Source organism: Poecilia mexicana, unplaced genomic scaffold (assembly GCF_051168715.1).
Source record: "Poecilia mexicana isolate PSO_F unplaced genomic scaffold, ASM5116871v1 scaffold_21, whole genome shotgun sequence".
Taxonomy (NCBI): Eukaryota; Metazoa; Chordata; class Actinopteri; order Cyprinodontiformes; family Poeciliidae; genus Poecilia; species Poecilia mexicana.
This window is the reverse complement of record NW_028263390.1, coordinates 3,936,533-3,961,285: the sequence shown is the minus strand read 5'-3', so window position 1 is coordinate 3,961,285 and position 24,753 is coordinate 3,936,533. Positions and strand designations below refer to the sequence as shown.

General features: G+C 39.4%; 1 protein-coding gene across 2 annotated transcripts in view; it reads left to right on the top strand.

The window, feature by feature from the left end:
• disp1 (dispatched homolog 1 (Drosophila)) overlaps positions 1-24,753 on the top strand; it is an 86,413-nt gene that overhangs the window by 51,999 nt on the left and 9,661 nt on the right. Inside the window, exons 1-5 of one of the 2 annotated variants that reach the window (XM_014973763.2) lie at positions 1,962-2,268; positions 6,615-7,305; positions 22,808-22,837; positions 23,200-23,323; positions 23,940-24,067. In XM_014973763.2, the coding sequence (XP_014829249.2) occupies positions 6,656-7,305; positions 22,808-22,837; positions 23,200-23,323; positions 23,940-24,067 (932 nt within the window). In that variant the 5' untranslated portion in view covers positions 1,962-2,268; positions 6,615-6,655. Of the gene's footprint in view, positions 1-1,961; positions 2,269-6,614; positions 7,306-22,807; positions 22,838-23,199; positions 23,324-23,939; positions 24,068-24,753 lie in introns of those variants that run through there. The other variant, XM_014973747.2, reaches the window with a different exon arrangement.

The window sequence follows — 24,753 nt, the reverse complement described above, 5'->3', positions numbered from 1 at the left end:
TTTTTTTTTCCTTTTGGTATCAAAAGCCTTTGATGAACTGTGAATATTACAATTCTGTGATTCTATGTGATAAGATACATAGTAGTGGACCAGTGTGAAGTAAAATGATACATGGTTATCAACATTAAAGGGGCAGCATTATGTAAAACCAACTTACTTTTTTGAGTTTTTCATCACGTTACTGGCGACCTGTCCAGGATGTACCCCGCTTCTCGCCCTGAAATATTTCGCTGGACAAATGTGACATACGTTTGATTTCATCCTCCTTGAGTCTTTACTTTGTTGAGCCACGTCTTACTGCAGTTGCAGCAGCTAGTCCATTAGGGTCCATTAGGGTTTGGGAATAAGCAGGTTTTCATCCTGGATCGTCGTCCATTTAGCTTCATCCATCTTCCAGTCAACTCTGATGATCTTTCCTCTTCCTCCTGAAGATATGCGGTAGACAGCATTAAAGTAGCTGTCTACCGCATAGACAGCGGTAGACAGCTGTCTATGCTGAGAAGAAGCCAACTGAGAAGAAGCCAACATATCCAGTCAGTCATCTGTAATTACAGTAAGCTGATGTGTCAAGCCTGGGTGCGTCCCTTTCAAAGAGTTATGTGGTTGAGTGTCAGATAATTAAAGACTGTTAACTGTCTCTTCAAGAAAGGTTAATGAAAGCCATTATTTGTCTTTTAAAAGTACTATATATAACTGATGTTTTTCTTGCTACTTAATATTTTGCAATGTAATCACTAATGCCCCTTAGTCTTAAATGCGCCTCAAATGTAGTTAGTATACTTTTTGTAACACAGTGGACACCCAGAATTCAACGAATAGCTAAAATCCATGACTACTTAACACCCTCTCTAAAAACATTTATAACTGAATAGTTATAAGGTATAGTTCACATACCAAATATGCGTTAGAAACCATCTTAGTATGCCCTACCATGGGAGTTAACATCTACAGTTTCCCTTAGTTTTGCTCTTTGGGAAACAGTCAATCAGACGCAGGAAATAAGTGGCCCTTGGGATTGGCTGGTTTTGCAAATGTCAATTGATTGACTATAAATGAATTTCATGACTTCTTTCAGTTCTGATAATGTAGTAATTTTAGTATATATTAATATTAATGTGAACAACACAACATGTATTTTTTGTTTTTCATTAACAAAATAGTGAGAGAACAGTGGTAAATATTTAATGATGTATTTACATAGGTCAACTGTAATAGCAGAAACAACATTCAAAGGTGCTAAATAGGCTGACGAGACTAGTTCTGCTTCCTTATTACCAGAGATGGTGTTCAGTTCGCTGTCATAGCAGAAAAATTACAGTTTAGCAATAATCTGAATTTTCAACTAATGGCATCATGCCGCTATGTTAAAGAAATGTAGCTCCCACCCGCCCAAACAGACTAGGACCGCCTCTGGACATTAGGGTCCTCTAGTGTGTGCATGTGTATCTTATTTAGTAAAGATAGTGTCAGTAACTGGGAGTTCTTGAATCCAAGACAAGGTTTTTGCAACGTTTTTCATGCTTATCAGTGTTGGCTAAATATGCCTAATTTTTGGCGTAAAGTAATGTAAAGGTGTAAAAGCGAGTTGGGAAAAGTTAAGTTGTAATAAATCTTTGGCCAGACTTCTGCAAGCCGTTTGGGCGTAATTTCATTTTTAAAAAAAAGATATTTACTTAAATGTTAGCATTTTAATTATTAATCTATTCCTCATTAGCTGTATGACGAGTAATCCATGTATTCCAATGGAGTTGCTTGTCTTCCGGTATTTTTCGGCGACGCTACGGCTGGTCTCCTAGTAACCATTCCAAGTTGTCTTGAATGTGTGTGACGAGGCGCGCGTGCGTTTTGTGTGTCGACTCGTGCCGCCGCCGTGGCAGTGAGCGGGTTAAAACAGACGGCGCGACCGTCCTATCAGTGCTGCTGGGAGCAGTCCCAGCCTCCGCCTTCTCCTCTTCTCCCCTCCGTCCCACCGCACGGAGGGGAGAAGCAGAGCACAGAGCCGGGGCCTGAGTGTGTGTGGCTGTTTGTCATTCTGGCAGGACACACTTCAATGAGAAACAGCCCCTCTCTGCTCGGGACTTGTTGCTGCCGTGTCGGGTTGTGTTGTTTGTTTAACTGCGCTCGCGGACATTTTAAATCAACCGGGCGTCTTTTTTCCCCTTCTTCTTCGTCTTCTTCTTGTTTTTATTTCTGGTGTTTGCGAAGCGACGCCTGCTAGGAGCGTACAGGAGATAAGCAGCGCAACGCCCCGGGAGGCACGAAAACACGGTAGGGGTAGGATACGAGAAACCCTGTTCACTCATTACTCTTTGCATTCTGTTTCTGCAGACTTCTGTATTTCCTCCAGAGGAGGACTGAACCAAAAATGTGCTCAGTTTGGTCCCTTATGGTTTCATGAGTCTCCTTCATTGAGCGTCACTGGAAGTATAAAAAATAGCTAAACGTCTCACTATATTCTCTTTTCACACCATATTGCCAGATTTCCTTTAGCTCTCACGAGTTACTGAAATTGCCCTTGATATCTGATCTTATCCATCGGAAAATAATCCAACCTTACTGTAAATTTAGTTTGACTTACTTTGCGCAAACTTAACACATTCGACCATACAGACACTCCTATTATTGACTTATGTGGATTTTGAGCATGTTATCTAAAATAAAAATAACAGTAACTGGACAAAAATCTAAGCCAAATCCGAACATGTTCATTGATTTGTAATCAGCTAATCGCTTTAAACATTTGCCATTGTTAAATTCATAAAACCGGCTGTTTAATTCTGAGACTCAGCTCGTAGCCTTGAGCCAGCCGCTCCACTTGATATGTTTTAACAACCCAGCTGTGAGTAAGGGCCCTGAGGGGATCATATATGACTAAAAACCACTCCTGACAAACAGAAAGCTGTCAGAGAAAGCTGTATCTGAAAGCCATGCACAGCGGCTGTGCATGGGGGTAGGAGGGGGGCAAGTGCCTCCTGTTGATGTTATTATTGTGAGGAGCAATGTTGTTATTAACAGTCTCTTGACTGATACCTGGTAATTGCTGCCTATTAGTTTTAATTAAAGGGAAGCAGGATGCTTTGCTTTGCCTTTATGCTGCTGCCCTACATCTCAGCATCTCTCTCACACCCGGTAATCATGAAATTGACATGAAAGACAGCAGAAGGAACACTTTATCACCTTCGTTGTTCCAAACCAACTTGCACCAGGAATCATGTTACAAATTGGTGTTTTGGGCTTGTTTAAAGTAGTGAAATAATTCCTCTGACTGTATGTTTTTATTCAAGAAATGGCTGGTTTTTGGAAAACCTGGGGGCAATCAATACTTTGATATAGTAGTATATTTCAATAATAATAATCTTTATTGTCATTATAGAAAGATTATTGCTATTATTATTATTATAAAATCTGATCAAGGATCAATTGCCCCCATGTTACCCAACCCCATTTTGGGATTGGTTTATGTGGTTCATTTTATCCTTTTTTTAAATTGTAAAAACATGCTAGTAAATTATATTTTCATGCATCTTAGCACAATAAATCTGGAAATCTGATGTTTTATGGTCTATTCCTGGTGATCCATTTTATAGATTTTTGTACATGTTCATTATCTGTAAGAGCTAAAAAAATTATGACATTCAATATATATTTTCAAATATTCTTTATGTTATAGTATTCACAAAATGTTTATAGTGTTATAAAATACTAGAACTCAAATACTTCTAACCTCTCGTCTTCTTCCTGCAATATAAACTTCCACACCGAAGAGTGTTTGCAGTACAAGTCATCAGTGCTTTTATATGTTGCAACCGCTGCGTGGGAAGTAGATGGGATTTTTAGTTGCTGACCAGTCACAAATTTTTCGTCAGCTTGTAATATTTCTAGACTCTTAGTGAAGACAACAAATCTCTTTCATAATGCAATTTTAAAAAATCCTCACATGCCATTTTTGAAGCCCAACCTGGAGTTGTTTTTGTTCTGGTTTGACTCAGCTCTTTAGTTTTTAGACACAAGACTGATTCTATCCAGAGTCAGTCCAAGATGTCTCACCTGCCTGTTAATGCCTCATGGCATTTACAAAGATCTGAGGCCGAGAAAGCAGACTTTGTTGCACTGTTTTTAAAATATACATACTCTTTTTATACTTTAAGCATCTTATGAATTCAGTGGAAATTCAATGCTTGTGCTTCAGGCTAGCTTTTAAGATTGGTCCAAGCTTTTGACATCAACAGAACCAAAGCGAATGACTTCGTCTGGGTTTCCCTCGGTGTATTTGTAGCTCTCTGGTCTCCCAAGTTATTCCCCGTCTCCGCCTCTTTTTCAAAACCTCGCCCTCCAAGCCCACCTCTGACCCCACCGGACTCCCGTTCTCGTATTTCGCCACTCGCTCACATTGAGGTATCACAGAGCTCATAGCTCGCATGCGTCGCGTGTCGGACGGGAATGGCGGACGCTATGTGACGTATCGTTTGCCGCTCAAATGCAAGCGCAAATATTTTATCGCAAAAAATAATAATTTCTGGAGTTTAGGGTTCTGGGAGAAACAAAAGCCAGTGTGTGCACATATATTGAACAGTTAAATGTGCAAGCATGTTAAGAAAAAGTATTTGAATTCCTTTAAAAATGCTCTAAAATATTTACAAAAAACAAAACATAAATTCTGTTTTTTGACAGAGATACGATCATGACAACATAAGTCATATTTGACTCTCAATGGACACATCAGGATGGTACTTTCAGTGAAACATCTGCATCAACTGAAGTCTTTTCCACGTCATCAGCTTCCAGTTAGAAGCTTTATTAGATGATGGCGTGACAGATAAGTGTTCCCCTGTTTCTGAAGAGCTTCTCAAATCACGCCATGATGTAATAAAAATGCTGAACTTAATTCTCTGTGGAATTGAAATCAGGTGTGCTTTTGATCACACAAGCCATCACAGCTGCTTTCTCCTATTATTAGTCTAAACAGCTTCACAAATTGAATTAGTTTTTTATTTTTGTATCTGTTTGTAACCCTCTTGTAAAAAAAAACAAAAAAAAACTATAGAAATTTACATTCTAAATGAATGAAAACATAAGTCATAGAATGAGCATTGTTGTTCTTTGGGCTATTTTAGTTATAACTAGGACAAATGCCCTCTGGCAGCAGTGGTATAAAATGCTGTAAAATGCATCGGTTCAGTGTAGTTTCCTCAAATTCAACATATTTGGGCCCAGCATGACTGACAGTACAATGTATATGTGGTAATTTATAAACCATAATGGTTATTCGTCATCCAGTCAGCTGTGGTGAGACCAGATGTGCTCTAGTCTTGGCAATTTGTAGAGCAAATCAAGTCCAAATGCCAAGTCACCACCAATCAACAGAGCAAAGACTCAACAAATGGAAAGTCACAGAGACAACGGCCATATTTCTGCTCAATAAGACCCGGCTGGCTAAGCTAAATGTAACGAAGCAAAGTTGTAAGGCACATTAAATGTCACATCACAGCAGCTTGATCAGTGTGGTCTCAAAATTTTCAAAACACTGTCTGATAACTACATAGCTTGTTAGACATTATCTACTTGTTGATGGTTACAATAAAACTCTGTGGGGGTGTTTGTTTTGTTTAAATGCTCTTCCACTGCTTCTTAAAATGTGGGGAAAAACTCCAGTTGCATTACAAATTACTTTTGAAGTTGGTTTTAGATGGCAGACTTAAATCAGGCATGCAAAAATCAACAACCAGATCACAGTTTAAGACTAAGTGGCGGTGTTCTACATGGCTCAGTATTGGTTTCAAAGTGAATTGTAATTCATTAAAACTTTATTTTTTCCAAGGATTTTTTTCCCCATGGAAAAAAACAAACAAAACAAAACTATATATATATATATATATATATATATATATATTATTTTTTTTATTTTTATTATTATTATTATTTTATTATTTTTTGTTATTCCAGATAGTGCTTTTTGCCAAGAGATTAACAAGCACACAAATACTATATATGTATGTATATATTACACACAGGGTTTCCCCTACATGTAATTGATCGTAACATACCACCACAGAACAGTAAAATTCACACCTCCAGAGTTAAGTTTTATTTATTTATTAGCCTATATTTGCACACTTACACTAAACATAATAAGAGTTTGAAATTAATTTCAAATATGATGAAACGTTTAAATTTACTTTAGTTTAAAACCCAACACCTCCAGCTCCTGTCTGTCTATTTGCTGGATAGACAGACTCCTCCTCCTAGTTTTTCTTCAGGAATGAAGAAATACTAGAGATGACAGTACAAAGTAGAGGGAGAGAAAAGGTGAAAGTACTTAAGAAGGTCAAGTAGAATGCATTTTTAGTTCAAGCCTGCCAAGACGACCCTAATGTTTACATATGTTGCATTTGAACAACAAATGCAATATATAGTTTGGCCATCTCATGTCTGAGATATAAGGCTCCCTGATTATGCTAGTTATCAGTAGCGTTCTTGTCTCACAGACCACCATTAGTGTTTTAACAAATCCTAGAAGAAACCCTGATACATGTCCATTGTTTGCCATGGTTCAACTTATTCATTTATTTTTTAAATTGAAGTTTGTGGCATAAATGTGTTCCCTGCCTTCTCAGAAGAGTGACGGTGTTGGTCCCAGACCTGCGGGGAAAAGATCATGGCCCTGACTGACTCCGGTGGAGACCCGCTGTTGCTTATCAACGGTGGACACCATCCTTTCGGCGCCAGTGGAAATGCTCCTTTAGGTACCAGTACAGAAGACCGCAGCCACCTGGACCCCCTCTCTGCTGCTTGCAGCTGCGACCTCCTGCCACCTGACAGAGACGGAGACATGGCGGTCAGGAACGGAGCCCTGAAGCTGCAGCAGGGAGCCCACGTCCAGAGAGCCTGCAGGCCCGTCCAGAACGGTGGGCTGGTCAAGCTCAACGGCTCTTTGAGGAATCTCCTACCATCACCGGCTGCGTCTCCGTCTTCTGCCGTCACAGACTCCCAGAAGCCAAACAGACTCCACCTGGCCCCCACCCTGTCACCAACGGCGCCTTCTGCTCTCTGCTGCCCCCACTGCCACTTTCACTCCACCCAGTGCTGCCCCTGCGGACATCCGGACTGCCCGCTTGTCCAGAGCCCTGCCGCCAGCCCTGGGCCCTGCTCCAGTCCACAGCCAGGTAGCACCTCCTCCTGCCCCTGCTGCCTCTCCACCTGCACATACTCTCACCATCTTCCTCATCACCAAGCCTCCCCGATGTCTCTGCATCACCAATGCTGGCAAGAGCACCTGCAGAGCCAGATCCGTGCTCCTGGGATCAGGTTGGTGCTCTGTCTGTCTGTCTGTCTTGAATGAATGCTGCTTATGCAGCCTGGAGATGGCTGATGTGTCTATCCAAGGTCTAAAGAAGTATTGGGGAAAATTTTTATATATTTCTTGCAAAAATAATGTTTGAAAAATAAAAAAAGACTTTACCTATTATTTCATATATGTATATTAGATACATTTGGACATAGTGAGGAAAAAACAACCACGCCACTGCAACTGCTCTGCTTCAGTTAAACATCCTACAAGTCCTGATAGCATCACCATAATTAATATAGAACCATAAATGGCAACAGGATAGGAATTGACTTTGGTTGGCACAGTTTTACTTATTGGACCCACACCAATATGTTAAAAAATAATGAACATTAACCAATGCCAATGTCAACATATCATTCATTCTTTATTTTATCCATTATCCATTCATCCATCTGTCCAGATTGCGTTTTGAAGCCCTGATCACTTTAGAATTGTACGCAGCATATTCAAAGGGAACTTTCTGGATCTGGGTTGACATTTAAAAAACTGGATTAGAAATAGTAGACACGACACGACAAAGGTGTTGTAGCAACAATAATGACCAACTAAGCATATAAAAGACAGGCCTGGGGAGTCTTGGCACTTAAACTCCTCTGGATGTCAATGTTCCTTTATAACCTATCACACACACGCATCCTTTCAGTCAGGAATTACATTAGGAAGTTGTTCCAATCATTAGGAACCAATCATTCGAAGCAATGGAGAACACAAACAGAACCCTATCATGCTTTGCCACAGCTAACTGCTCCAGTTCAGCTCATGAAAATGATCTGAAGATTATGATTTCCTCACCTTGAACTCAGCCTTTCTTAAACATCATGAGCGGTTCACATGTAATCATTTTTGGCTTATTTGACTGCAGCGATCATGAAGGAGTTTTTTTTGAGTGATATCAAGCTTGTGTGTTCAAAATGTTAAGATGCAAAGAGAAACAACAAACAGTTTGCTCATTCTTGATAGCTAAATGGAAGCAGAGTGCAAACTCCCACATGAGCAGTGTGTAAACATGTGGTAACTATGTCTTTTCTGTCTGAGGTGGAATTCTGGGCACATTTTTTGGTAAACCTCTGCTCTTCTGATCCCTTTTTTTTAGTGCATCGGTTCTTTCGATTTGCTGTCTGAACCACAGCCTTCCTATCATCCCATTTTAACCCTCTTTAAAGCCTTTCCTGATCATTTGTATAATTCCTGAACTGTTTGAGTGTTTCCTCATGTCAGCTGCTTTTCATTCTTGCGGGGGGACACTGACTTTCCTGAGAACGTCCCCCACACCCCAAACCATACGTTTCATTAAAGAGAGTGGCATTGTGGGTGGTGCTGAAAGATGAGGTTTGTGTAGCCACTGCGGGCACATGCCCCAGTAGCTGGTGTGCTCACGTTAAAGCCTGGGTGGGCAGACGGAAGCAACACTGGTTAGTGTTGCTTCCATTCAGATGCGCCTATTGACCTCTGTGGGGGGTTTTTCCACTCTCTACTTTACTACCTTCACATTTTCTTCAACTCTATTAACACTCACTCAATCTTTGTTTACTACTACGTCAGAATGGAGAGCAGATGTACGATTGAATGATTCTGTCTTGAATCTGAACCTTTTTCTCATTTACCAGATGAAGCTTTAATGACCCAGCCTGGGTCTATTTTAAAACTACACCATGACCTATAGAGAACTATTTTCTGGGTGTGTGTCAGATGAGGAGGTGCGTAGGTATTCAGACTACTTGGAATGTTGACGTTTTTCCACATAACTATAAACTTCATTGTATTTTATTGGGGTTTGACATGAGATGCCAAAGTGAAGTAATGGAATAATTGTAAAGTTGAACAAAAAGATGCACTCTTTTAAAAAATTAACTGAAATGAAAATTTGGTCTGATATCAGTAGCTGATATTAAAGTGGGAGTATTATGTAAAATTGACTTTTTGGAGCTTTACTTCATGTCAACTCCTCCAGACTAGCCAGCAGCAATTAGCAAACATCCGGTGGTGTATGATTGACTTCTCAGTGCAACGCTGGTAAAAATGTTGTTAAAGGGTTAATAGAGGACCCATGTTCTGATGACTTCCTGAAGACACTTTCATAAAGAGCAGGAGTTTCTTAAAGAGACAGAGGCCCAATTTCAAGACATTAAATTACAAAGTCAAAATTCTTTTGTCATATTTGACGTATATGACATTTTTATAATAACTGAAGGGTACATAATTACTTGATTGTGCTTTAAAATGAATTTATGTGACTAAAAATCACATTGATTTTCTAGTCACATAATATTGCGGTTATGTTATGACCAAAAACTGATATTTACCAACATTACATATATTTTACTGTCCTTTCAAAACCTTGAAAAAACAACAACCATACTGCTTCTGTGCTTCAGCTAAATTCCCCACAATCCTTTGGTGCATCGCTATCATGTGCATCGTTGGTCATGTGGTGCTTGTTTATGACCAAACAAGCACCACATGACCAACCCATTCCCCTCCTGAAGCAAAATATTGGTTGTTTCCATCAGCCCTGTTTTATTTATTGGACCAATATGTCAAGAAATTACTAATATCAACCGATACCAATGTTAGTGCCGATTATATCGTACATCTCTAGAAATTTGTATGAAGCAGCCAGGGTGGAAATCAGCACTTCTAAATCAGAGACCATGATCTTCAGCTGAAAAATAGTAGAGCGTATTCCTTTGGTCAGGGACGCGGTTCTGCCTCAAGTGGAGGATTTAGGTATGTCAGGGTCTTGTTCACGTAAGAGGAAAAAACGGAGCAGGAGATTGATAAACAAATTGGAGCTGCAGTGATGCGGGCTTTACTGGTTTGTCATGGTGAAGAGAGATCTCAGCCAAAACTCTATTTACTGGTCAATCTACGTTCCCACCATTATCTTTGGTAATGAGCGATGGGTAGTTACCAAAAGAACAAGATTGGTCATGACCTGATCTTGACCCACTGCAGCTCCAATGAGTTTCCATGACGAATGGATGTTGTGCTCCCACATAAAATCCAAATAAAATGCCATGAAGACTATGGAGTGACAAAATGTGGAACAATTTCAGGGATATGAATACTTTTACAAGACTCTGTCTACATTGGCCTTTCTTTCACCTTAACACCATATCTCTGTTTTACTTCAGCTCTCCACCCCTTCATTTATATCCTTAAAGAGCTTTGTAGAGGTGAAACATATCTTACACACACGTAAACCAACACTGTATACTTTTATTACACTTCTGGTCATTTTGGGAGTGAACGGTCATAGTACATGGCGTCAGATATCAGCCTGACCTGCCTCAGAGCTGTGATCTGCCAGATTAGTCCATGGATTACGTCTGTGATCACAGCTCTCCTGTTTCTCTCTTACACCCCGAGAGTGATAAATTGAAATATTAGCTCTATAGGGATTAATCTGTGTTACGTTTCAGACCTGGTGGGGGATTTTTATGCCCCGGTCCCCGCCTCACAAAACGGTAATCCATTTAACAAGATTATCCTATGCTTGGTTTCCTAATGTTTCTATTTTGAGAGCGATAAAAGGCTTGTGGCATAACCCAAATTTATGAAAAAAGTTTAATCACCACTCTTCCCCTGACCCCCTCCTTTGATTCCAGATATCTGTTTTATACATTAGGATCAAGTTTGTCTCAATTGTGGACTATCTATTACAGGCATTTTCTGTAGACAGTGTTATTAATGTACCAGCAGGTTTAGAGATTTTAGCCAGAGTAGTGGAGAAATGGATGAAATCCCAGTTTCACCTCTCTGTTTTAGCCGAGCAGCTCTTAAGCCAAATGACTAAATACCAAAGGTTGGTATTTAGCACCTTATTATTGGTCAATGAGAATCAGCTATTGGAAGACAATTACTCATTTACTGCAGATAAATGCCCGAAGGATGCAGTGCAAGTGTTAACCTGGAGTAAAGAATGCAACCGTCTGCCGTAGCTACAGCTGTGTCGCGCACGCAGATAGTAACAACGGTCCAGAGCCAGAGCTTTGTAACCAGAGACCAAGTATAAAACAAATTATGTGGCGCCTCAGGGCACCTGAAGTTAAGGCAACCTGCTTCTACCTGCACTGTTGACCCTGCTGGAGTTGCCATGGCGCTCCCTGACACTCAGGCATCCAGGGTCACGTTGAGTATTTAACCTCTCCCTTTCAGACTCTGCTCTCCTGGAGGTAAATGTTTATGTCCTGTTCCCCGATGCCTCCCACAACAGCCCCTGTTGTTTATGGCAACCATGGGTTTTAGTTTAACTTAATGCCTTCTCAAAAAGCTAAATAATAATAATAAAAAAAAAGAAACATGTCTTACTCCCTTGTGGCGCCTTTTCAGAAGACATCAGTTTTCTTAAGTTGAATGTGTTTGAATATTGAATACATTGTTTTTGTTCTGGTTACTATGATGTTACTAAGCTGCATCAAATCAAGAACACACCCATGTTGCAATTATTTGACAGTTATTTGAGGGACCGTTTGTTAAATAAAGCCATTTGGCATATATGAGCTGTTCTGTTATGAAAAGAAAAATCAGATTAGATTTCTGTGATGCAAGAAGATATTGGAACAGCATTGAAATGTTTTCTCTCTTCTTATTTCTGTGAACGGTCATTAATTCATCATATTAGGAGCAGGGGTCACATCACACCACATTCAATAAGGAGAGCGTCTTTCACATCATATGAGATGGCCACTGAGCTTGTCGCCTTGTGAGCTTTCAGCATATATTACTGTCATAATGGAATCACATTTATCTCAGATCATAATAAACATAAAGACCATGGAAATAATAATGATTGGGAAGAGTCTGTTCTTTTTCTATCATTTTAAAGCCTCTCTTTTGCTGTGTTTCCATTGACCATATAATTGCTCAAATTGGAATCACGAGAATAACTACACTTAATGGAAACACAGCTAATTTTTTTTTTCTCACTAAAATGTTTTGCACTAGGATGACGTGTTTTTTTAGCCATATAGAAATTTGTGTATTTAGTAAAACTGCAGTGGAAGCACTTTTTAATTTTTTTTTTTTTTGCATCATTTGCTTACAGCAGCAACACATAGCTGGTGCCACCAGAGGTCTCAGTGCATCGCACAGTTCATCAAAAGTTGAGTTTATCATTTGAAAGTGTTGAATCCACAGCTGTTCTGTAAAATCGCCGACTACAAATTCCCAAAAATGTCACATATGTACCCACTTCCAAATACAAGGAGCTTGTTGCTCCAACATCTGAAAAAGATGTGAGTTTAATTAAATTTCTTATTTAATGGAAGCACCGCAATTGGGAAATTGTGTTTTTCCAACATTAGCAGAATATTGAAAAAGTTTTGCGCACATTTCTAAGGGAAACACAACAAATGAAAATGCTATGAATTGCCAACTTTGAGTCTTCTCTCAGTAACAGCATCCACACTTGTAGGCTGATCAAACAGCCAAAAGTTCTTAGCATTGCCTGTTCATTTAGTAGAAACGACTCTATTTCTCCCCTGAACATTGTCTAATTTCCTTCACCAGTCATTTTGTTGCTGTTTTTCTTAAGTTCAATTTAAAAAGGTCTATGAAGTTCTACTTTCTTACCTGTTTCAAATGCTTCTTTTCACAAGGCAAGGTTTTATTGCCTAACTCACATGTTGTAAAAGTCAGCTGAAATGAGACGACTCCATCTGAGAAAGGCGTTGTGTGTGTATTTATGTGCATGTCTTGAGACTCCAGGGGCAAGTGGAAGGCCTCTGTGAAGGATAGGGAGGAGATTTACAGACATCCTGCAGGTCTCCTCCTCCCATCCTCTCTGCACCGTAGGAGGAGAAGCACAAGGTTAACCAGGGATACGTGTGACGACATCTTCATTCCAACAAGATAATGGATAGTTTTGTTGGGTCTGTCAAAGGAAGTACAAATTTCCTCCCTTTGCTTTAAAAAATACGATTTTCTGGGGTCTATATAAGCCCTGCACATTCTTGAGCTGTTGTGCACAAGGGCTTTTTATATCTTTTTATCCAACTTAGTTGCCATTAGTCTGAGATAAGGGAACTTACTCATCTCTTTCAGACTGATAGACAAGTTCTCCTTTCAGCGCTGCTCATCAAATGGCTTGATCATGTGATCACTAGTAAATGTGAGGACCGTCAAAATATCATTTGATCATAATGCGTTCTATCTTGGTCAGCATTGTAAAGAAAAACTAGCTATTAAATGTTACAACATAAAAAGGAAAGCATTTCATCTAGAAAGCAATAGAACAACTTTTTCTCTGGTTCTCAGTTTACAGTTAACTCCCTGCAATATGTTATCAGCAAAATATGAGTGAATGAGTCATTAAATCAGAATGATTTTGCTCGCTTTAGTCTAAATCAAACAGAACTTTAGTTAAACTAAAGACCATGGCTGTGTGTATCAATTTGGATATATCTTTAGAAACTTAAGGCAGTTCTGCTTGGACAAATATGTTTCTCTCAATGAAAACCCATGCTGTATCATTGGTGAATAGGTTAATAGTGATTAAATATTTCTTAGTTGTACTTTAGAGCTTCTGAGTTTTCATGACCACACATGGTTTGATTTTAGCGAAATATTGAAGGGAGTCTACATCAGCAAATGACTGATTGACACAAGGAACAAGAAGTTCTGATGAGAACATCCCAGGCTGAACCAGTCTGACAATGACTGTGGTGTCCTTGTCCATTTATGCAGATACTGCAGGATGCGGTGTGTGACCGTATGCGTTCACCTGAATCTGTCCTGGTGTTGCAATGATGTGCTTAAGTGTTCAGTTTTTTCACTCCATAAAATTAGGTCATAAATTAACAGAAAGATGAAGTTCCTGCGTACGTTAATCGAGTCAGACTCTTCTATGTCCGCATCTCGCTGCGGTTTTGTCTTCCACACCTGTTGGTTCACTTTTGCTGTGGCAAAGCTTCCTGAAGTCATTTCTACAAAATTATTAACTGCCACCTTCTTTGTGGTGTTGGTGAAATACAGTGGGAATTATCTCTTTATGATCGAGTTCCAGTGAACCTAAAATATTTAACTCCTTCAAGTTTCACCACCTGAAAGAGGGGGCGAAACCACAGATCTTTCAGCCGATCTGTGGTGTCCTTAGAAGACCTAGTGATCTTACCAAATTTGAGTCTGAAGTGTTTATATTTTTACGTGGGCTGGCAAATTTAGGTATGATAAAGATTTATTACTCACACATGAATAACTCATCAGTAACTAGATTGTCTTTCGGAGATGAAATGTTGCCTTTGCCTAGACTTGTGTCTAGTTCTTGGTTTACAGATGTGTTTGTGTAATGATAAGTCAATGACTCATTGAACTTTGAAATGGTTTGGGCTGTGAAAAGGGGAAGTTATAGAGAAGTAAAAATGGTTCTAAATGCAGCATGGATCAACATCCTTTGTTTTTGAGAGTGTGGGGTGCTATTATATAATACAGCTCTTTGGTGTAAGTTTATTTAATAGTGACCTTGTTTGTTCATGAACAAATGAGCTGTAGAAATGAACAGGATGTGACAGAAGGCAACACAAAAGCCCCAATGCCTCCACCTCCACACATCTTCTTCACCCACCTTCTACTTTTTAGACAGTTCCTTATGCAGACCGGTGATTTCATCTGGAGGTCTTATCTACATGTTGCCTTTTAGTGACATCACTTCCCTCACACAGGATTTACCCAGTCACAGTTTGCAGAATGCCTTTCAAATGTATTCCGACTCCTTGAGCTTTCCCTATTTTAATCACATTCAAACCTCAAAGAAATGAAGTCTGGTCCACTTAACCTAAATATATGCAAAATATAGTTCTTATTGTATCTATACACCTGTTACACTTAGTAATGTAATACTGACAAAATAGTGCATTAAAAATGTCAATATAATGCACCAGTTTCAATCCTTTTTTTGTTGCTTTCAGTAAAAGAAAAAAGTTAAATCAAAAATGAAACAAACAACCCCCATCAAATCTTAGCTCACCAGAGTCAACACAAAAAGACCTCAGCAGAGATATACACCTATATTCATAACCAAAGAAAAAGCACCTTCAGTTGGATAAAATCTCTAAGTTTGAAAAATAGGAAAGAAAACATTGCTATTTTTTTTGTAAAACCTTTGTGCACATCATCATAAAATGTATTTAATTTTCTCTAGCATGCACTATTTTCTGTTGTTCTATCATTTAAAAACTCTCAAAAATCTGTTGACTTTTGTGGTTGCAACATACCAAACATGGAGTAGTTTGCTTTAAAGCTTCAAATTTGCGCGTGAAACCACGGTTTTCAGTTTAAATCCAAGACGGAGAGGTAAGAAATCACACAGATGAAGATGTCACACAGAATGACAGCTTGCAACCATCGGCTGCAGCCCTCAAATCCTGACTGTCTGCTTGGAATTCGTGCACGCCCGTATTTCACCTCGAGGAATTCAAGGCAGTGGCAGGTGCAGACAGAAAAGGCCATGCTCACCAGTGGCTTCAGTCATCCCAGAGAGCTCCATAAACACACACACACACACACACACACACACACACACACACACACACACACACACACACACACACACACACACACACTTTAGCATGAACACATGTTGCTATGAATTTTTTTTTCCCTGCATTTAGTGGCTGAATGAAATCTTATTTGGAGGTAATTAACACAAAATTCTGAGAAGGCTGACATTTGGCAGAAGCAGGAATCCACAGACTGAAGCAGAGTGGACATTTCCGATGCCTTCACTGTCTATGCCTGGTGGGTTTCCTCTATAACAAGAGGAGGGGTTCTTCAGCTGAAGGGAATTTAACCTGTGTATTTAAAGAGTTCCGTCCTGTTCTTGTGTTTATGGGAGGCCTGTTAGAAACCTGATGCCCTATGAATCACTGTTTGTTGCTTCAGAGACTACTGACCAGGTTGTGCAGCTTTAACCTTTAAATGCCGACCAAGAAGCTTTTTATAAAAAGTACTTTATTTTGATAGTGTTTTAGATTTATGGTGTGTTTTTGTGTTGGAAATCATCAGCTCTTATTGGTCATATCTTAAAAAATGTTGGAAGATTTAGTTGTTCCACAATTTCTGTCTCTGTTCTAATTTACAGCCAACGTTATTTTTGTAGATGACTTTGCTGGTCAAATACTGACTAAAACACTACTGAGACTTAAAAATCCAATATTTGTCACTTTTCTGTAACAGTTTAATGTAAAGGTTAAGAAGTTCACATGCACTCAGCATAAATGCCTTGAGTTTTGGGCTATTAGTGATGAATTTCTACACCATTTACAAGATCAGTTACTTGTTGGAGTTAGCTGTAGATGTCCTCTCGTCCACAGAGGCTCATTTATATACAAACACCCCCACTATTATTTAGTTGAATCTCCACACACTTTTGTAACTGGCTAGATAGAAGGATATCAGGAGGTATTAAGCGCTGTGGTTTTCTGCCAGAGGCCCAGGATTGTCCACAGATTTTCAACTGGAATATAGTGAAGTGGACATGTTAAATCACTGTGTCCATGCAGTAAAAGTGATGTGACATAAGGATGAGGGCTAACTGCCAGCAACAGTGTGCTTTTAAAGGCTTAAAGATTCTTATGCCTTTAAAAATCTTAAAATTAAGGTCTTATGCTGTCTTAAATTTAAAACAATAAAAGTCTGAGTCGCACGCTAACATCGAGTTGTGTGACTCGAAGCGTTGAAGCTAATGGCAACTAGCTGCTAATATACCTTTGCTAGTTAGTTAGCTTTGTTCTCTCTGTCATGGGCATAAAGCCATGTTCAAGCTTCATTGTAATGCAACAAGTTCCCCCAATCACCCCCTATATTTACAGTTTTCTGGGTCTTAAATTTCACTCAAGGCAACGATAATAAAAGGTCTTAAGTTTGAAATTTGACTTGCAGATGCCCTGCACACACAACATCCTTCAAATCAGCCTGGACATAATGGAGCGTCCTGGTCAACAGTAACAGTAAAACAGAGTATTTTAAGTTAAAATATCAATATCGTTGTTGTTATTTGACATGATGTTAGTATGCCTAAGTGCAGCACAGGATCATAGAGCTGAGCATCGTCAGGCACCAGCTCTCATTTGCTCCTCTTGCTTCTCCCCTCTGTCAGCACAGTGCTGAGTGAGCGGCTAGTGGTCTGTGTTTACCTTATTAATTAGCCCAGTGATCCAGAAAAACACTCCTGGTAAATAGACTGACAGCTAAAGGAGAGCAAGAGAAAGTTGGGATGGAGGGGCAGAGCGCAGATGAGTGGCGATTGAGGGAGATCAGAGTGTCTCAGAGGAAAACTGACACGGCGGCTTGTTGGCTGATAGATTTTAGAGCCTCATCAGTCAACACCATCCTCCTCCATTACCTTCCCTTCCATCTTACTTTTTCTGCATTTCTTTGTTTTCTGTACCATGCTGTATGTTTTGCTTTCTCACACACTTCACAAACTTCAGATATATTCAAATGCAGCTGATTCCTGTTGCCTCAATGGATTCTTCATCAACCTTATCTTTTGTTCACACATCCTCAAGTATTCTGTGCGTCTTTCCAGTTGGCTGCAGAAAATTCCCATTGGAAGTGTTGCACAGCGAAATTCAAACCAGACCTTTAGCAGACAAATGGATAGACTTGACAGCACTGCTCTGAATCCATTCCAAGTGTTTTGTTCCCCTCTCCTCCATGTTGGGCCATAACTGTGTCCTGAGGTCTGCAGTTCAAGGCCATACAAGGAAAGTTAACCGACTGTGCACAATGAAAAGACTTGCATTCCCAACACACTTCTTCCTTGGCCATCAGTTCAAAGGCAAGCAAGGCAATAGGGATCTTATTTAGTTAATAAGTTAACTGACAGGCAGTTGGAATCAGACATGTTTTTCTAGGTCACCTCTGACCAGTACAGAAAAATCTGATTCTTTTTTTTCCCCCTCCTTCACAAGCTTGTGACGTACTATTTTTTGTTGTGCGGTCAGTGGCTGTTTGATGTGAAGTCTTGTCTAGTCTTTACTTTGTTTTCTGTGCTATCCAGGAATTTGTTGCTGTGAGTGATATGGACTTAAAATTTTATCATTATATTCTGGAACTATAGTTCTATATACTTATAGCTATAATTATAACTATGTTGATAACTATAATGGTGGCGATTTAAAAAAAACTAACTTCTTCTCAGTCTTTTTTTAGGGAATTGTATGGTTAGAGCACAATAAACACAAATGCTGCTCTTGAAAAAGATTTTAAAGGACAGCAGTTTCATAAAGAACAGTTTTATCACTAAAATGCACACAGTAATTGCACTTAATGTTTAAATATTGTTGGAATTTACTGATATTTATTAATGCTCTCATGAAACCAACAGTGGAGAGAAAAAAACTGAGTTTTTGGATTTTTCAATATCATTAACTGGAGTTTAAATGAAATCGTGATAAATCAAAATTCTTACAATCAATTTTTCGAACAAAACAAGAAAGCATAACCCACAGTGGTTGTACTTTGGGTGGAATTTTCAGAATGATTTCAACGCTTATATTTCTCAGTTTGGTTTTGATTTATACTAGCTCTAACTATCACGGCTCAGATGTTCCAGTTTAATGACAAATTTGGCTGCTTTTAGCCGTTAATCCAGACACAAACTGCTCCATTGATTGAACTAAAGTTTGATGACCTAAAAGTTCTCAGGGGACTTGAACAGAGAGGTTTTTGTCCCGCTCCTCCCTCTGCCGTTTCCCCCTCAGACACTTTTCCCTCTTCTGTCAACCATTTTATCCCAGTCCCCTTATCTCCTGGTGCCCCGCTGTGATCAGGTGGTCATATCTGATTTTCCTACTTCCTCTAGCACACACACACACACACACACACACACACACCCTCTTCCACTTTTGCTGTTAGCATACCAGACGCACAAACACCAACGCCCCCTTCCCATCACACACACACACACACGCACGCACACGCACACACACACACACCTCCCGCTGCTCTCTGGAGGAGTTGAAGAGATGTCCAGATAAATCTTTAGCAGCTAAAAGCCTTCTGTGTGTTTGCGTGTGCATTTTGGGGTCAATACCACAATGTCACAAAGGGCTATTAGTCAGTAGTAGATAACATTTCACTAACACTGCACATTGGGAATATGGGCTCTGTTGATTTTCAGAAGGTTTATAGGACCTTAATTACCAGATAGATTGACAAGCAAAAGGAAAATGAAAACATGGTTTCCAAAATGTTTTATGAATAAAAATCAGAAAAGTGTGATGTGCGTTCCACCATCTCTACTTTAATACTTCTATTTTGTAAATCTAATCCATCCACTTGACAATTGTCTCAGAATAATAAATGTAGAAGCAGATTTTGCTGCGGTCCTACCTGCCAGTTTTCCAGGGTAAGTTTCTACCAGTTACGCAGATGTAGACACTGACAGTTTTCCTTAACCTTCTGTGTGACATAGATCAAACTTTAATGAAGTCTGTCGATGAAAAATGTGTTTTTCTTTTTCTTTTTTTTATGTCTTGCCCCAGATTTTCATTAGGATTTAGTACCGAGCTTTGGCTGAGCCATTCCAGCACATGAATGTGGAGGGTTTCCACCAGAGAAGACCAGAGCAAGACTAGAGCAAGACTAGAGCAATTCACCAGCATCCCATTGTGTTCTTGTGCTGAAAAATGTTCTAAAATCTTAGAGGTGCATGATGAGGAATCATAATTTGGAAATAATAGTGAGGCCAACAGGCAGGTGCAATTCAATGCATCAACTATAAACCTAGCTTACTCTGTCTTTACTGTCACTGTATAAAAAACCCTATTTAAAATAAAGCCGGGTAATACAGACTTGTAATACACCTGGGAAACTCTGATATGCTTTATGCAAAACATTTCACTGTGGTTAATGTTCTGTATTTAGCTTCAATTACTTTCTTTTCCCTATAGTTCAAATGCCTCCCCACTGCATGACGTTTCCACCACCGTGTTTTAGGGTGTTGACGGGAAGTGCAGGGCCATGTGTAGTTTTAGTTTTCACCATTTTAAGCATTTTACTGTTGGCCATTTATGATCTCATCTCACTAGAACACCGTCTTACACATTTGCTGGCCCAATGAATAGTTTTGGGAAAACTGTAGATTTTGCAGTTTATATGAGTTTGTAGTGAATATTGGTGATTGTATTCACTTTGAGGTTCAGAGCAGAGTCACAAAAGTATATTAAAAATGTAGAGATTCATTTTTTTAGGTCTATATTAAATATTTGGACTCATGAGAGATTTATGTTTAAGGTATTTCTTCTGACTGGAAATTTTATCAACATTTTAAAGATGCCCAGTTAGAGTTATGACTTGACAGTCTGTGGAGGGAGCTAAAGATTAGGGTGATGGCAAGGAGCCATTCAGACATGGAACTAGGGCTGTTGTAAACGAATATTTTAGTAATCGAGTAATCTATCGATTATTCTTACGATTAATCGAGTAATCGGATAAAAAAAATTATAAAATGAAATATTGGTAAATCTGGCATAATACCGGTGTTACTATCAGATATCAATATCAGTCCAATTTTTCATATTTGAGCATCCCTAACAGTTGCTTTTTTGTAGTTTAGAAAACTAACCTGTAACAATAATAGCTCACTTTCTAAGTTAACCAGAAGAAAAGTTATAGAAAAATCTGAAATTATATGGAATTTAATAACAAAGAGGCAGGCTCACAAATATGCTTATAAAAAATGTCTACAATCCAGCTTTTAGTTTATGTATTCATCTTCAGTGAGTTTAATAGATTAATTAAACTCACCTTGCCACCTAACCTGTCACGCTTTGGTTTTGAAAATACGGGAAATGCCGCCTGGAGTGGGAGGAGAGGGCGAATGAACGAACATGGGGTGGAGGGGAGGAAATAGACCAGCGGACTGACGAACCGTTAGACCGGGAGACGAACACGGGGAAAGCAATACGGGATATTTACGACACCTTCACTGGTCACACTCAGAAACTCATCTACCAGCCATGTACGATGCGCTCCGCCACCCGTTTCTTCAGACCGGGATATGAAATTTATTGTGCGGTTCGTCGGTAAAGCTACATTTACACGGTAAGCATCAGCTACTCAGCCGCCCGCCCTGTTCAGGCTATCCGCTCACCTCAGCGCTCTTCCCGCCGTTCGCTTTCAACCAGCAGCCCCGGAGGAGAAATGCTGCCGTACTCCAGGCATTCCCCCAGTCATTTTAAGGATGCTTATTGGTTCCCCAAAAACGATAAAAAGTCGGGCATTATCATCAATCAATAAAATCCCCACGGGCCAATCTTGAAGATTGGACTTTATGCCGCTGAGACTTAGCTTTTGTCAACAACTCAGAGGCGGAAGTGAGAGCTCCGCGCAACGCAAATGAAGTCCCGGCCGGAACACGGTGCGCTAACTAATAAAACATAAATTAACGAAGCTTCGAGGCAGGTAAATTTTCCTCGAGGAATTTTAGTAATCGAGGTACTCGAATCATTCGAGGAATCGTTTCAGCCCTACATGGAACTTTGTCATAAGATAAATGGTTAAAAAAAACAGTGGAAGAAGGTTTTTCATTTAAGCCTTTTAATGCCATATTAGAAAAACACAAAGATGCAAAGAAAGAAATAATTCAATTCATTTAAAAAAAAAAAAAAAAAAATATATATATATATATATATATATATATATATATATATATATATATATATATATATATATATGTGTTTATTTTTGGCAATAAACATTTTATTGCATAAAATGCAATAACCTCAACCTTTAGTTAAAGCTTGATCATTTGCAGCATTTGTATCTACAGCTAAAAAATATTTCTGTATTTCTAACAATGCTTCTTACTTTCGTTATTTATTAATTTTTAGATTACCAATTAATAACTAGATATTATTTTTACAGAATTTGAACTAGGTGAAACCAAATCCGCAGTTTTAAAATTTTTTCTTAACTTAAATGCAAAATGTATAGATTTTTTTTATACAGTTTTGGCTTCATTACTGCTCTGAGAACATTGTTCTTTCCGCAAATGGCCTTTTCTGAGTCTGCGTACTGTAGTTAATGATTAATAAATTACTAAGTTTAGTTGTTGATTATTTTAAGAATCAATTCCTCACCATTAATCCAAGGAATTGTTTCAGCCCTGCACCGATTAAAGACAAAAACTGAAATGTAAATCTGCAGGCGTGCTCGAAGGGGTTTTTGATTAATCCTGGTCTTAACTGTCTGTCCGTTCATAGAGTTGATGTCTGTACCTTGGGTGTCTGTATATTAGTAACACCAGCTGAACACTGCAGCAAAGTCTGGTGAGAAGTTAGCTGGAAATGACTTTTGACAGCAGTGGTCCAGGACCCACGCTGGAACAGACCTCTGCTGCTGAGGACAGGCTGTCCACTTTTTCTCTAAAGTCTCCACAGGTCTGTTTTTGATTGGCTGTTGCTTTGACTCCAGGATGTAAACTTGATTTATCTCCTCCTTTCTGTTTTTCAGCCCTGCAAGGCCCTTTCGATTCCCCAAAAGGTAAGACCTGCCAAAAACAGTTTCTTCTCTGTCAATGTTCTGGTTTTTGCGAAACTCTCCTCCTCCCCTCCTTTCCTTTGGTCCTGTCATCCATCCATCACTGCTCTTCTGGAGCCATCATTCCTTAGCAGTGACTCATGAGAGTTGGAGGAGGGAGTTGTATTTCTCCCTGTACCTGGCCTCCAGTAACCAGCAGCTTGGATCACCTCATCTGTCCATTCTTCTGCAGCCTAACGTATAGCAGGAAGAGTGTTTCGGAGAAAAGACTCATGTTTTACCGGCTGTCCATAGGGAAGGGGGGGGAAGACTTCCCAAAAGTCTGGATGTAAAGTAGGCTGATTAGATTTCTGTCATGTTTCCAGTTATTCTGAGCTGATAGCTGATTGGCCAGTGGTTGTGCTGGGAGTGTGTACGGTGCTCATTGTGATTTGTGCGCTGGTGGGAGTCCTGGTGCCCGACCTGCCAGATTTCTCCGACCCGCTCCTGGTGAGTACAGACATATTGTGTTCTCCTTTTATAATGGAGTTAAAGGTTTCTTGCCAAACAAAGAAGGTTTTAGAAACCTTTCATCTCCTCATCTTCAGTGGACTGTAGTTGCATTTCCATTACAAATGTTAATGGTCAGCTGTGTTAATGCTCCACTAATGTTGGGGGAGGGGGGGAAGCATAATTTCACAATTATGGTGTTTCCATTAAATAAGAAATGCAATTAAAATCACAGGTGAATATGTTTCTTCATGTGACACATCATTAAAAAACGTGCAACCCCATCATTCTCCTACCACTTCCTGTCGTATTTTCTCTCTTTTCAGCCAGTACCAACATCCGGTAGTTCATCACATGACTCGGATGATGTGAAAAGTGCTGCAAAATGCACTAATTTTTATACAATTTCGAAAATTGGCATATTTCCATTAAGTCAATTTATTTTCGAAATTCCAAGTTGCACAATCATATGGTCAGTGTAAATGCAGCTAATGACATGCTGAGTTGTTTTTCTGCACTGCTGTAAATAGCGTTTGAATATTTAACCCTTTCGGGTGGCATCAGGATTTTTTTAATTTAAAAAAACGTTTCGCTAAGTCTTTCTTTTTCCCGAAAGGGGTTTGAGCCTCGGGGAACTGCCATTGGCCAGCGGCTGGTCACATGGAACAACATGGTGAAGAATACAGGCTACAAAGCCACACTGGCCAACTATCCCTTCAAATATGCGGACGAGCAAGCCAAAAGGTAACCCCACACACATCTTGCACATGAGCTGCCCAATCATGCTGACAACAACACTCTTTAGTGTGGAGGTTGTCACTGAAGAAAGAAGACTCCAAGTTAGCTTCTTTTAGTATCGACGAGGGCTTTAGAATGAAATCAGAGGAAGTACAGCCTTTTCAAAGGAAAATACTGAGACGTGTGTTTAGTCTGTTTTTGATGGGAGAGAGAGAATGGAACAATGTCGCTGGTAACCATGGGGACAGTGATGCTGTATCACTCGCATGAGATCAACAAAAGAAACACAGAAGATGGCGCCAGCATGACCTCTTCAGCCACATGCTGCCATTTATCTAAAGCCCACCACCTTCCACTATGCACCTTTTTTGTGACTTTGTACCATGTTTGTAATGTTTCTGGCACATTGCGATGTTTGCTGTTTTTTGACACATATCTCTGAACTCAGATGCTAATTCAGCTAACCTGCTCTCTAGTGTCTACATTGCCCAACAACAATGTAATTTTATTACACACATTAAAACATGCAAATTGGCCTCTAACTTTAGGCTCTGCAATATTTAGAACATGCATAGTAGACTGATGTTTTTCTACTATGTGCTTCAGTATCCACTATAACTGTTAATGCAAAATGCTGAAGCCATGTTAAGATATCAAGTCTATAAATATTTAGTTTGGTTTAAAATAAACCC